This window comes from Besnoitia besnoiti, chromosome I, assembly GCF_002563875.1.
Source record: "Besnoitia besnoiti strain Bb-Ger1 chromosome I, whole genome shotgun sequence".
Classification (NCBI taxonomy): domain Eukaryota; phylum Apicomplexa; class Conoidasida; order Eucoccidiorida; family Sarcocystidae; genus Besnoitia; species Besnoitia besnoiti.
The window spans coordinates 1,281,168-1,293,757 of NC_042356.1; the positions used below are offsets into that span (position 1 = coordinate 1,281,168).

The following is a 12,590-nucleotide window of genomic DNA, read 5'->3' on the forward strand; positions in this document are numbered from 1 at the left end:
ATTGATTTTCTGCACTGAAATCTAGCAACGCTTCTAGCACACTTGCCCAGTTTGCTCAGCTTCGCCTGCGCTGCCTCGAGCCAGGGCGCCGAGAGGAAGCGTTTGCATTTGCGAGCTGTGAGGGCACTCCGCAGCCATGAGTTCAGGGAGTGTCTCTGTGTAGAGCGACTCTCTGTTTTTGAGCTTGGACATTCCGCATGGGCGCTACATTTGTCTTTAAAGCAAGGCTTCTCTTCACTAGCAGACAGACACCTGCCCATGCTCGCCTTCGTAATGGCAGCCAGTCGATTTAAAAACTCGACACGCACTGCCTTCGCCGTTTATTCGTGAGCTTCTCCGCCAGCAAAGGCGAGGACTTCCAGACTCCAGGCCTCTGATGCGGGATTCGCACCGAAAGTGGATCCTAAAGAGCTAAAGTGGGAATCTCCTTATTTGGAAAGATGAAGAAAGGGCGAGTGCGGATGCAGAGAGGAGATTGCGCCTCCGCGTTGCTTCTCCGGTCTGTCCTGCGCCGCGAGTGGAAACTGGACGTTCCTCTGCGAAAGCAGGCAGCGTTCGATGCCTGCTGAGCCACTCAAAAGGCGTGGGTCCCTCGTTGACGCAAAACTTTAGAAGAAATCCGAGCGCCACGCGCAGTGAGGGTGAGAAAACTATAAAACTATGGGAGAGAGGCGCTGGAAGCGACAGCACACCGAGAGACGGAGAAAGAATGCAGAAGCGAAACAACATGGAAAGAGTGAGAGAACAACAGAAGCTGGTGTTGAAACGAGAGCGAAAGGAGGGACACAAACGCAAGAAAAGAAATCAGAAGCCCACAAAAAACGATCCAGAGCAGAAACAGACTGACCACTCGTAGACGTGCGAAGCAAGAGACAGAGCTGAAGAAGCAACATTTTTCTTTCTTTTTGAGATCTCTCTCGCGTCTCCTCTCTTCCGGTGAAGAGAGCGACAGCGTGCCGGCGCCGCATCCTTCACACAGCGCCGTCGCTCTTTCGATATTTGCCGAGCTGAAGCGAAAAACAAAAAGCGAAGAACTGCAAAGAAGCTAGCGCCAGAAACGCGAAGCAAAGGAAGAAGAAAAGGTGACGAATTGCCTCACGCCGACGCAATCGACGCAGCGGCGAACCCGCGCAACTCGCACAGAGCACGCGCGCCGCAAGCGAGGAGAAAAGAGAAGGCCCAGAAAAAGCAAACGTTGAGAAAAAAAGCGAAAAAAAGGGGGCGCCGGGAACAGGTAGCGAGGCGAACAGATAAGGACGCAAAGAGGCAGCGCACGATGGTCACCGGAACATGCCAAGAAAATGCTCCCAATCGATGCAAGAGAAAAGGCCGCGCGACAAAACGGTAGGAAAAAACGAAGCAGAAAAGACTCTCCTGGAGGGAACGAGACGCACATCGAGAGAGCGATTAGACACGAAGAGGACGGTACCAGACAGCTAGGAAGAGCAGAGGAAGACATGCGCAAAAAAAGAAAAAAAAACTTACCTGCTCGGTAAACCAAGCGTTTTGAGACTTCTCAAACCGCGCTCGGAGCGCCGAAACTGACAACTGGCGACTCTCATCTGTTAAAAAAAAAAGCCGACGAGCATCAGAAGGCACGACGCTGAGCCCAAACCGCGACGAGATTGCCGCGAGCTGTGCTGTCTGCTTCGTGAGCCCTTTCTTTCTTGTCTAACTCCTTCGTGCTTCCCTCGTCTCTGCTTGCGCGGAGGTCGTTCGTTCCGCCTCAGTACAGACTCAAACGAGTCTGCCAGGAGTCTCCGCTGCGATGCCTCCGCCCTCTACTACAGATGGAACCATGAGAAGTTTTTATCGGCTGATTCCTCAGAACGACGTGACGAATCGAGACGTGGCTGTCGCCTCTGTTTCCTTGTCGCGGGTTAAATAGAACTTCGCGTCGCCGCCCCCTGCGAAGAACCGCGGAGCGGCGCTCGCGCGGCATTCTTCCTCGCCCAGTGTTGCTGCTGAAGCTTCAAATGCCGTGAATTCATACGCGATGTAGTCACCTACAGCACCAATGCTACTACTTGGGAATAGAGGTTTTTGTAAAACACATAAATGCGTATCTTCAGCGATACAGGACAGAATACCTTTATGTCCATATCTCCAAGATTTTCTTATCTTCCACGGTTAAGCATGGCTCACCGGCGGAGTCCTCCTCAGGCGCGTCATCCTTCGCGTCAGGCGCCTCCTCTCTCTCTTCTTCGACTTGTTTGAGTTTTTTTCGTTCCTCGAAGAGGCGCAGGAGTTCGTCGAGCTCGATGCGCCGCTGTCTCTCGGCGAGGAGACGCTCCTGCTCCAGGCGAAACTTCTCAGCCGCAGTGAGACGCCTGGCGCCCTCCCCCTCGGCTTCCCGCTCGCGGCCGCCGCGCGCCGCCGCGCCGCCGCTCCGTCCCGCCCCGCCAGGCGGCGCCGCCTCCGAGCGGCACGACGAGAGTCGCGCCGCGCTCTCATCGGACTCGCCCGCGCCGCCCGCCTCGAAGCCGTCGTCTTCAGATCTCTCTCTCCGGCTCACATCTCCTCGCCCGCCGTCGGTCTCGCAGGCATCGTCGAGGGAGAACGAGGCTGACGGGCACTCGCGGCTGCGCTCCAGCAAGAGCGACGGCGACAGACAGGACACGGCTGAGCGCGACTCGTCGCCCGCAGACGACAGCAGACTCTCGCAGCTATTCGGGCGCTGGCGGTCGCGCAGCAGCTCGCGAACCCCGACTCTGAAAAACACGCACACACCCCACGGCAAGCGCCTCGATGCAGCGGGCTCTCAGACACTCTGGGAGATCCATGCGGCTCACAAAAGTGGGGACGCTCTCCGCGAGGGCGCGGCGCCGCAGACGCACCGACACACACACGCCTGCGTTCGTAGTCACCTGGAGTCACGCACGCAAGCAGCAAACGAGAAAAAAGGTCCTGAGAGAACGGTGCCAGAGGCCAGAGGGTGACAGGCAAAAAATGCAACACTACAGGGACAGAGCGGCCGGCCTGCAGAGACGCGTCAAAGCCAGCGCCTTCGCAACAAAAACTGCCTCTGCACTGCAGAGAGACGCACGCGTGGCATGCACTTCCACTTGCAGAGATATTGAGAGACACGCACATGTCTCTTGCTGTGCCGCACTGGCATATCCAGGGGCCGAAATGCCGAGGATTCGGCGTCGGGGTTTTCGATCCCTGGGTTTGCGAAGCACCTGTTGTCCCTCGCGAGAATAGAGCCTCAGCGCGCCTTACTTGCGCAAGCGAACGTGTCTGTACGGATTGTGTTTTCCGCCGTCATCGGAGTCTTCTTCGCCGTCGATCTGCATCAGCCACTCTGGGAACTCCGCGCGTCCGATGACGAGACCTCTCCGCGCCTGCTCGCTGCCTCGCCCCGCGCCTTCACCCTTCGAGTCGGCCGCCAGAGCAGACAGCGCGTCCGCGTCCCTGCGCAGCAAATGGAAACCGAGCGAACGCAAGGTGAATCGCAGGAAGGAAACCGAAAAGCATGCAAAGGAGACACAGGCGGAGTCGCGCGGCGCAGTCGGCTCCCTGCAGAGACGAGCGCGCCGCGCCGCCGAAGCCGCGCGTCCGGGTTCAATCAAATAGCAAACAGAGGCGAAGCGAGTTGAAAGAAGGAGCGGGGGAACGGAGAAACAAAGGCAAACAAAAACGCTCTCCGCCGCCGGCGGAAACGCACCACCCTGAAAGCCGCGCTCCTCGTAAGAACAACTGGCTTGAAACTTTACACACAGCTGCGAAACAAAACACCCCCTCGATGGAGAGAAAATCTTGCGCGAGCACACATCGTCGGTGCTAGCCTTCCTGCGCTGTCTCCGCTTCCGGCTCGCTTGCTTTTCAATTCCCTTTCAAACCCCGCAACTTTGAAACCAGAAAACTGTTGACGCGACATACCTGTAGATCTGCTCTTCGTCTTCCGATTGAGCTCCCTTCAATTCAAGTTCGACTCCGCAGTCTCTCTGTCTCCTTTCCTCCGCGTCGTCCCATTTCAGGCGCTCGGCGTCTGTCTTTTCTTGAGCTCTGCTTGGCGGGGAACGCGACCCGAGTGAAAGCGTGCCCTCTCCGTCGTCGCTCTCCAAAAGCGCCAGCGGGGACGAGGCCTTCAGGACATCGCCTTCACGCTCTCGCGCTTCGCGGACGCCCGCGAGGCTCTCCGCTCCCTCAACGGAAGCCACGGAGCCCAGTTCCCCTGCGAGAAGCGCAAACCGAGAGTTACGGGGGTCCGGTTCCCGCGGCTGCTCATTTTCTCCCTCCCTCTCACTTTCTTCGTTCTCCCTGTCGAGTGGTTTCTCCTCTTCTTTCCGCTTTGCCGAGTCTCTACTCGGTGGAGCGCCCGAGTCCGCCTCAGCCGCCGACTTGATGTCATTTGCCCATTCTGGCTTTGTAGGTTCGTCGCCGCCTTCCGGCAACAGCTCTTGCAGGCTCCCCACGAGCGCTTCACCGCCCTGCTGCTCCTTCTTCTCCGCCTCGCTTTCGCAGAGATCTTCTGCGGCGCTCGCAGACGCAGTTGCCTCGTCTGCCGCCTTCTCTCTCTGCGGATCTTCCTCCACCTCGCTTTTCCTCGCCTCCTCTACTCGCGTCGCCGAGTCCGCCGCAGCGTCCTGGTCGCCTGCCTCGCTCTGCGCGGCGTCTGGCACGGTCTGCCAGTCGTCGTCCCGTCCTGTCTCCTCCTCGCTTTCCGCGTCTTCCCGCTTATCCAGCGAGGATTCCTCTCTTTCTTCTTCTGCGCCTCGCTGCTCGCTCTCCTCGACGAGGGGCTCTGCTGGCGCTGGAGAGCCGATCGGTCTGAAGAAGCGCAGACAGCCAATGAGACACACACAGAGCGGACTGAACACGAGTCTGGAAATCGCCTTCTACATAAATGCGAACAAATCATTTAGAAATTCTTTCTCTTCAGCAATGCTTTTGATTGTCAAGTTTTTGATACGATACTAAAGTGCTAAAATTTGGAAATCATACAAAAAGTGGGCGTTCGCCTTGAGAGATTGCAGTCTGCTCCGGTGTCAAGATTCCCCCTGTCTCCGACGCGGTCGCTGCTCAGGCAGAGGTGAATAGACGCACAGGCATGTGAAATATCTAAAATGCGATACAGAACAGCCAAACGACAGCCAGGTATTCAAGCGCCATGCACCCATATGAAGAGCCGGAAAAACCTAAACTTGCGCGAAGCCCCTGCGCAGCGCGGCACGGAGTGATCGCTCCTCTGCATTCTCCGATGCGGCGAGAGCGGAGTCGACGCAAAGGCCGCCTGCGGGCAGCCCTCTCTCTCTGCCCGCGTCTGCGGATGCGCGGGCTTACTGGGGAATGTACGGATTAAACATTCTGAAGATCTCTTGAAAGGGCAAGACGCGCGGACAGCCCTCGCGAGGCGCATGCATGCGCTCGCAGTCTGAACTGGCCGCCGCGCCGAGCGAGTTTCGGTCGACGAGCTGCGGTCCGGCTTCGTCGACGTTGCTGGGCAGCTCGATTGCTTTCGACGATCCTCCCGACCTGCACGGTAGGCACCGCGCGCAGAAAAGAGGGAAACGCACGCATACAGGGGACAGACGCAGCCGTCGCCCGCGCGATGCAGAAGACCGCGGAGGCAGTGAGCCGTGAGAGCCGCGCGCAGACTCAAAGAAGCACAGACAGAGTGCAGTGGAACTCATGAGGAAGACGAAGGTGCGACAGCCTCTGCGCGCTCGCATAGACGAACAAACGAAACACCTCTGTGCCCGCATATATACGCACAAGGGAAAACACGCAGCCACGCGCCTCAGGCGCCACAAACAGATCGAGCCATGGCACCGTAATGCTCTCCTTAAGTGTCGGCAGTCTCCATTTCACTTGAGAGTCTCCCTGCTGACAAATGGTCGACCCTGAAAAAGTCGCATCTCCTTGCGCGCGTCGTTCCTCCTTGTCTCACACTTCGTGTTGAGCAGACATGAGCCCACTCGCAGCTACGCACTATGTAGAAATATACATACATATTACACATATTACACGTATATGTATTATATGCACATATATGGCTGTGTGCAGCTTGGGGCGCATACTGCCTCTCAACGTTGGCATTTTCAGCCCGCGCGGACGGCGAGGAAGAGCGCTGTGGGAGGAGGAGTTTTGCGTCCACTCGGCGTTACAAGTTTTGACGTACGAGTCAGAATGTCTCGTCTGTCGCGTTTTGTTCCACGTACCACCCGAAGGCGCAGTTTTCGGAGTTGCCTTTCGCCAGCCCGGAGAACTCGAAGCTGTTAAGTTTGAGTGCGTCTTCGCCGACGAGGCGATCTGTGAGGAAGGGCGCGAGGGCAGCCTTCTCGGGTCGCGAGGACCGACAGTCTCCGCTTTTTGTCCCTTCGCGCGCGCAGAAGAAGCCTGAGAACGCCGCCTCCGCTTCTCTCTCTTGGGAGTGCGACGATTTGCGTATGCCGTCGCCCGGGTATTTCGCGCTTTTCTTCTTTCTCTCAAGGTCAGGCAGAGAGGCCTCGCGCCGCTCACTCGGTCGATCCTCTGAGCTCGCGGGCGCGCTTGAGAGGCGCCCCTGGACAAGCGCCGCTGTCAGCTTCTTCAGCCGTTTCGCCTGCGCCGCGAAGCCGCCTCCTCCCGACAGCGAGCCGACTTTGCCGTCATTACTCCGCGCCGAAGATAAGGAATGCGAAAACGCGTCTTCTCCCTCGCCGCAGGCAGGCGACGTGGAAAAGCGAGCCATTTCTGCCGCGCTGGAGCGACCGTTGAAGAGGCGCCTGCTCACCGTCAGATGCAGTCATGCAGAGGCGGCACCGACACTTGCAGAGATGAAGGCAAAGAGAATCTAGAAAACGAAAGACCGAGCACAACGCAGACGGCGGAGGCGCGCAGAAGAGGCGACAGCAGGGGGGGAGGGGGGGAGCTGTAGGGTTTAGGGCGAGGGAGCACCCGGGGGGAGAGTCAGGCAGACCGCGAACAAGAGTTTCAAAAATGAAGAGAAGGTGCTTCGTCCTGGGAGCAGCGCTTCCGTCGCCCTCCACCGCGAAGAAACGGAGAGGGAGAAGAGAGAGAGAGACTCGAAGACCGCAGGCGCCGAGGGACGCCGTGTGGAGAGTTGAGGAGGAGCAGTGCTGCCCGACAAAGAGAGTTTTCACGAGACCATATTCAGAGAGATGTGCTTGCCAGACGCAAGTCGAAGGGACAGGATCACTGGTTCCGCTTAGCAGCTCGTTTTCAGCTGTCAACTCTCACAACGAGAGATAGTTCTAAATGTCACTGCGTAGAGCATCAGCTCTTGCGTGGGACGTGAAGGCTGTGAAGTGTGTTACAGGAAACCCGGCAGGCAGAGTCCGCCGTGCACACTCTCATCTCTAGGAGATTCAATAGCATTGGCATACAGAGGATGACTTCAAAATGCGCTCCTCTTGAGGAGAGGAAGGCGGGGAAAAAACGGAAGACCAGCTGCGAAGACACCGCAGGCAGCGGGGGGCGGACATTCTTCCGAAAGAGACAGGGAGAGCTGTCTCTCGTTCCGCCGACGCTCGTGCAGTCGTAGACGAATGCATTTCGCGTCGCTGCAGATGCTCTCTCCGCTCGCGGGCTTGTTCGCATCTCAAACGATTCGCCGGCGTGCTGATATGTCACTGACAGAGTTGGGCATGTGTAGTCTCCAACTGCCGCGCATGGCGAAGTGCATGCTCACAGGAGAGTCCAGATGCCGTTTCTTGCGCTTGAGGCACCAGGACGGGCATTTCTCTGGCGCAGGACTCACGCGAATGAGCAAGTGACGCTATGATGATTGCTTATGGCACACGGAAATGAGGGGATGAGAAGAAGGGAGTAGGGAGGCAGGAATGGCGAGGAAAAAGCGTTCATTCCGGCCCCAATCTCGTGCGCCTTTTCTTCTGAAGACTCCGAGGAAGACAGCGCCGTCATCCTCCTTTTCGTTTTCAACGGAGAAGCAGGTTGGTCGTCGGGACTGCGCCGTGCTGTCTGCTGAATTTTCTCACTCGCGCGGCGGGTCGGGTCACCTCAAGCGGGACGCGACTCATTGTCCTTTCCGCAGAGCAGTCAGAGTGCGTACCGGTGACGATCATTGAGGAAAAAATCAGAATAAACGCGTGTATGCTTTTCTCGGGCAAGACAAGAAGAAGAAGCCCAGGCGAGAGCCGCGAAGGCAAAAAGGCGCGCCACAGCACAGCGTCAACGAGGCACTTGCCGCGGACAGAGACGCCGAGTCTAATTCCGCGCCACACTGCGTAGCCGCGTGAGGCCTTGCAAACCCTGGAGACGGAACTGAGCCTGTCTGCTGCCTCGCAGCGTAGGGATTTGATAGGGACACTTCAAAGCAAACATCGTGTTCTGCCGGAGTTCGTGTATTCGAGTCACGGCGCTGCTGAGAGAAGTCGCCAGTCCGTCGTGGCGTCGGGCGGACGCGGACGACTACGCACCAGGCGGCCTGCCGCCATGCGGCAGAAGCGACGCTTTTTCTTCCTTCACTTCACAGGTTTTCGTAATTGAGGTCAAGGCACGTTAAAAAGTGGCCGCTGCGTCATGTTTCGATGCATCCGCTGGCAGCTGTTGAACTCCGGGTTCTCTTACCCTCTCGCGCAGCCAGGCACTCATTCCACAGCCTACAGCAGCAAAGTCGCCGTTTCAGCGTACGCAGTCACCCTGCTGAAGTGCCGTGTCTTGTAAATATTCACGAATTGGTACACGGGGCATTACACCAGTCTTCAGTAGCGCGGAAATATCCTCCATGCGCATCCGTTGACGCCGTTGAACGCCGCAAACCTCGGTCTGCGGTCGGCGCACGCCGACTGTCTTGCCGATGGCGCGTATAGGTCTATCGCCAATTGTTGAGATTACGGCGTTTTGTTTGGACTCGCAAGGGGCCGTGAAACGATCTACCGACGATTTCACGGGTGTCAGGATGGACCAGCCCGTCTTGGTGGAATCTGCACGTTTGCTAGCGCTGCTCCACGCCTGCTGGGACGCCTGAAGTTCCTCCGCAATGGAAAAGTGGGACGGCGAGAGCGCATTCAGAAAGTGCACACAAATGCAGAAGGAAGAGAGCTGTCTGCTATCAGAAGATAGGCTCTGGCGAGGGTTCCACGCACGCGCGTGATGAGTACATGAGTACGGCTATGTATTACCAGTAGGTTCTCCACCGGAACTGCTTGCCGGTTGGAACAGGCAATTGTTCTGTGGTCTTCACGGAGTAGTGACGGCTGCCTCATACGGCTGATCGCCTGGAATTGAGCTGGACTTTTCTTCCCGACTTTCAGTGCTTCGTGAAGATCACGGAACAATCGCCTGTTACACCCCCCAAGCAATTCCGGTGGGAAACCTACCGATGAAATGCATCTCTTAGCTGTCCTCGCGTACTCGTTCGTGTTCGCAAGTACAGAGCACACACTCTTTTTTTGAGATCATCCTGCGCGAACCAGGATCTCAGTGCGAACTGTGTGCTGCCTGATCACCCGCTCCTTTGCTATTTGCCACAGAACTGAACGGCTAGTTATTATGAGAGTCGTGCTACAAACTGTCAACATGGCGTTAGTTCTTGGGAAAACGACTTCCGAACCACCAATATATATTGGTACCAAGCTGCTACTACGCCTAACGCCTTTCCACGGATATGGATCGCGTCCGTGATCTAGTATCTCGACGGAGGCGAGTCTCCCGTCCCAGAACACTGTTCACTTGCTACCTGCTGCGCACGCTGCTGCACGCATGCACAAATTTGAATTTGACGTGGTTGTGATACGGTCAGGGGCACCGCTCCTGGCTGCGTCAGAGCAGACCATCTGCGCCTCGAGCTGTCTGTCAACAACCAAGGTGGACTGCGACGCGGAACTGGGCGGAATGCGCGCCCCTCGAGTGGAGAGCCGCGCTGTTCCCGCGTCGCTAGCGAACCGGCCGCCACGCCCAGGACAGCCTACGATTGCTCGCCCCTCCTCCGCCAACTGCGGAGCGGAAGCCAGCAGTGCAGAGTATGGGAATGCTGGACTCTGGGATTCAGGAGAGACAACCTTTTTGGGGAGAGGCAACAGGAATAGTTACTCGCAAAGCAAGGTGAACTGCAGGCGGGTTTGAAGTCAACTTTGGGCTTCTGGAAGCGCATGGTTTGCACGCTTCGAAGCTAGCAGGGAAGGTGAGGAAGGGACAGAGCACGGGCAGGAGCACGGGAGCCTTCGAGGAAATCACAGAACGGATGAGGCGCGTGTGCATGCCGTGGTTTCAGGGGCTGTGATGACGTTCTCGAGAGCCTTGAGCGTGATTGAACCTCCTCAAATCTGCATCCTTTTCCTTCCTCGTGGCAAAGCAGAGCAAGGCGGGTTTCGTCCGTGGGGCAAAAGGGGGAAAAGTTCCTTGCGTTCGTGGTATGTCGCAGCGCTGTGCCGCTCCACGGTGCGCTCTCTCCCTTGAATCGACTTGCTCTGCGGGTCGGTCGGTCAAGAGTTCGCCAGCCAAAAGCCTTAGATCCTATTCAGTAGTTGGGTGCGGTTTCCTTGCTCAGTCGGGTGTTGTTTTGCTCTCCGCTTCTTCAAAGTAAAGGGCCCCGTCCGTGCGGGCATTTGCGAAAAGCCAGAGGCAAGAGCGCAAGCTTCAGAAGCGCCGGAGCCAGCCAGAGGCAGCAGTCTCGCGTCGCACCGCCCTAAACCGCTTGCAGTTGGAGCAGCTTCGCAACTGAGTGTGTGTTTTCTGCCTGCATTTCTTTCCTACCCTTACGTGGAGCTTTCCACGGGGCTTCTTCAGACGCAAATCTGCTTGCGAGTTGCCTGTGAGTACAGCATTCGCCTGGCGGCTGAAGAATCGTGCCGCGGGCGGTTCTGTCTTTCCCAGAGCTCCGCCGCTGCAGCAGCTCTCTCGCACCGTCGGGGGAGGAGGCCTGTCGGGCGGGTCTGCCCTGCTTCGCGCGCACGAGTGTTTCCGCTTCTGCAGTTTTTTTTGTTCTTCACTGCAGCTTCATTTCGCCTAGTTTCACACGGGTTTACTTCTGCCTTTTGCGTCGAACTCCACCCTCTAAATCGCCACCCCTCTCACAGAATCTCGCTCAGCGGGGCATCATGCGGAGAAGGAGGAAACCTCCGGGTTCCAGAGGCGCCTTTGGTTGGGGGCTTGTTCTCCGTTGTAGAAAGTCTCTCGTTTTGTAGGAGCGGGCGTGCCGCCGAGGGAATTCTCCACGACACCGTGTTTGTGGGTTCCTCCTTCCGCAGTTTTGCTGCTGCATTCGGTCGTGCTTCCTGTGGAGGGAGCGAGTTTTTCGTGCGTTTTCAGCGCCGCGCGCCATCCCCGAGTGCGTCCTCTCGTCGCTACGGGGAGAGAGAGGTACTCGTAGGATTGCTCTCAAGTTTGTTCCGCGGCGTTGCACAGCAGAAAACGCGAAGGCAGGCTAGGCGCGAGGCGGCGATCCCTCTGCTCCCTGTGCGGCAGCAACCCCGCGTCGGGTGCAGTCGCATCGTGCAGGAGAGAAATGTGACGCTTCCTCGTTTTGTTCTGGAGGTTTGGGTTGCATATTTTCCCGAGAAACTCAGATGACCTGCGAGGATTGGGGGGTGCGCGTCTCTGCGAGGCACGCTGCACATCCCTGCGTCTCGTCAGCGCTGCTGGTTCCCTCTGCGTGGCTCTACGGTCTCAGGAGGTTCGCTTCGGTCCAACCGCGCCTGCGTGCTCAACTCTACGTTTGATGACCGGTCTACGCCGATAGGTTTTCCAGCTTTTCTCTGTCGGCCGTCGCCTGTCCCCCTTGCATCCGCGACTGCGTGGCAGGGGTGCCCAGTTGCTCTTCGACAGTGTGTGTCCGTGCCCAGTACCCCGCCCCAAAATCGGGAAACCAAAGCCTCATCTCGATCGAGGAAAAGTCATCAGGGGGCGTGGCGCGATAGGAGGAGCGAAAAGGTTGGACGGGAGGCACGGGTTGGTGCATTTTTGGTGACAAACGCGCCGTGGCACACGCGCTGACACTCGACGCAAATCGTGTTCCTTAGTCGCTTGCACGCCGTATCGGGGGCAGTCGGAACGTTGTCATCGTGAGATCGTCCCTGTGAACGCGCTGGCGGGGCCTTCATAAACGCGGCATACGCGCCTTTGCGGGGCTGCTGAATCCTTTGCTGGACTTCTGGAGGTTTTGGTGTGGTGTGCGCGTAGTGTACGCAGCTGAGAGCCCGTTTCTCAGAACGAGATTGGCTGCGTCCTTTGGCGTGTTTTCCGTCTCGCGCTGAGCGTCTCTCGAGGGAGTTGCTGTATGTGTCGAGCTGTATGTGAGGGGAGAGAAGTGGAAGGCTGCGACTCGCCCGCTACGGGACTTGGTTTCATTCCCGTTTTGCGTTTTTTTCCATAGTAAACACGCACCTCTGTCCGCGTGTTTAAGTTCGGTTTTGGCTTCTGTGTGAAGTGCGCCGGTCAAAGGCGTACGCGACGTGCTTCACGCCTCACGTGATTGTTCCATATCGCTGTCGGAGCTGGTGGGCGGTGACTGCTCTTGTCATTTTCTTTCGGAGTTGAATTGGTTGCCTCAAAAGACGCGTTTTTGAGATCCAGACCTCGCCGCTTCTGCCCCGTTGCATCGTCATCTGTGGCGTTACAAGGGCCTGGCGTTGCAGTGCTGCGAATTACTCTACCGGGAGGGGGAAGCGCTCGGGAAGGCCTTC

At 57.5% G+C, this 12,590-nt stretch overlaps 1 protein-coding gene across 1 annotated transcript; it reads right to left on the reverse strand.

Annotated features, from left to right (window-relative positions):
- Positions 1 to 971: 971 nt before the first annotated feature.
- BESB_001920 (uncharacterized protein) lies at positions 972 to 6,676 on the reverse strand (the record flags this gene model as incomplete). The annotated part of the gene is made up of 7 exons (XM_029358947.1): positions 972 to 1,007; positions 1,486 to 1,562; positions 2,146 to 2,711; positions 3,223 to 3,414; positions 3,883 to 4,773; positions 5,287 to 5,478; positions 6,165 to 6,676. The coding sequence occupies 7 exons, from the start codon at positions 6,674 to 6,676 to the stop codon at positions 972 to 974; spliced, it is 2,466 nt and encodes an 821-aa protein (XP_029221859.1).
- Positions 6,677 to 12,590: the final 5,914 nt, after the last annotated feature.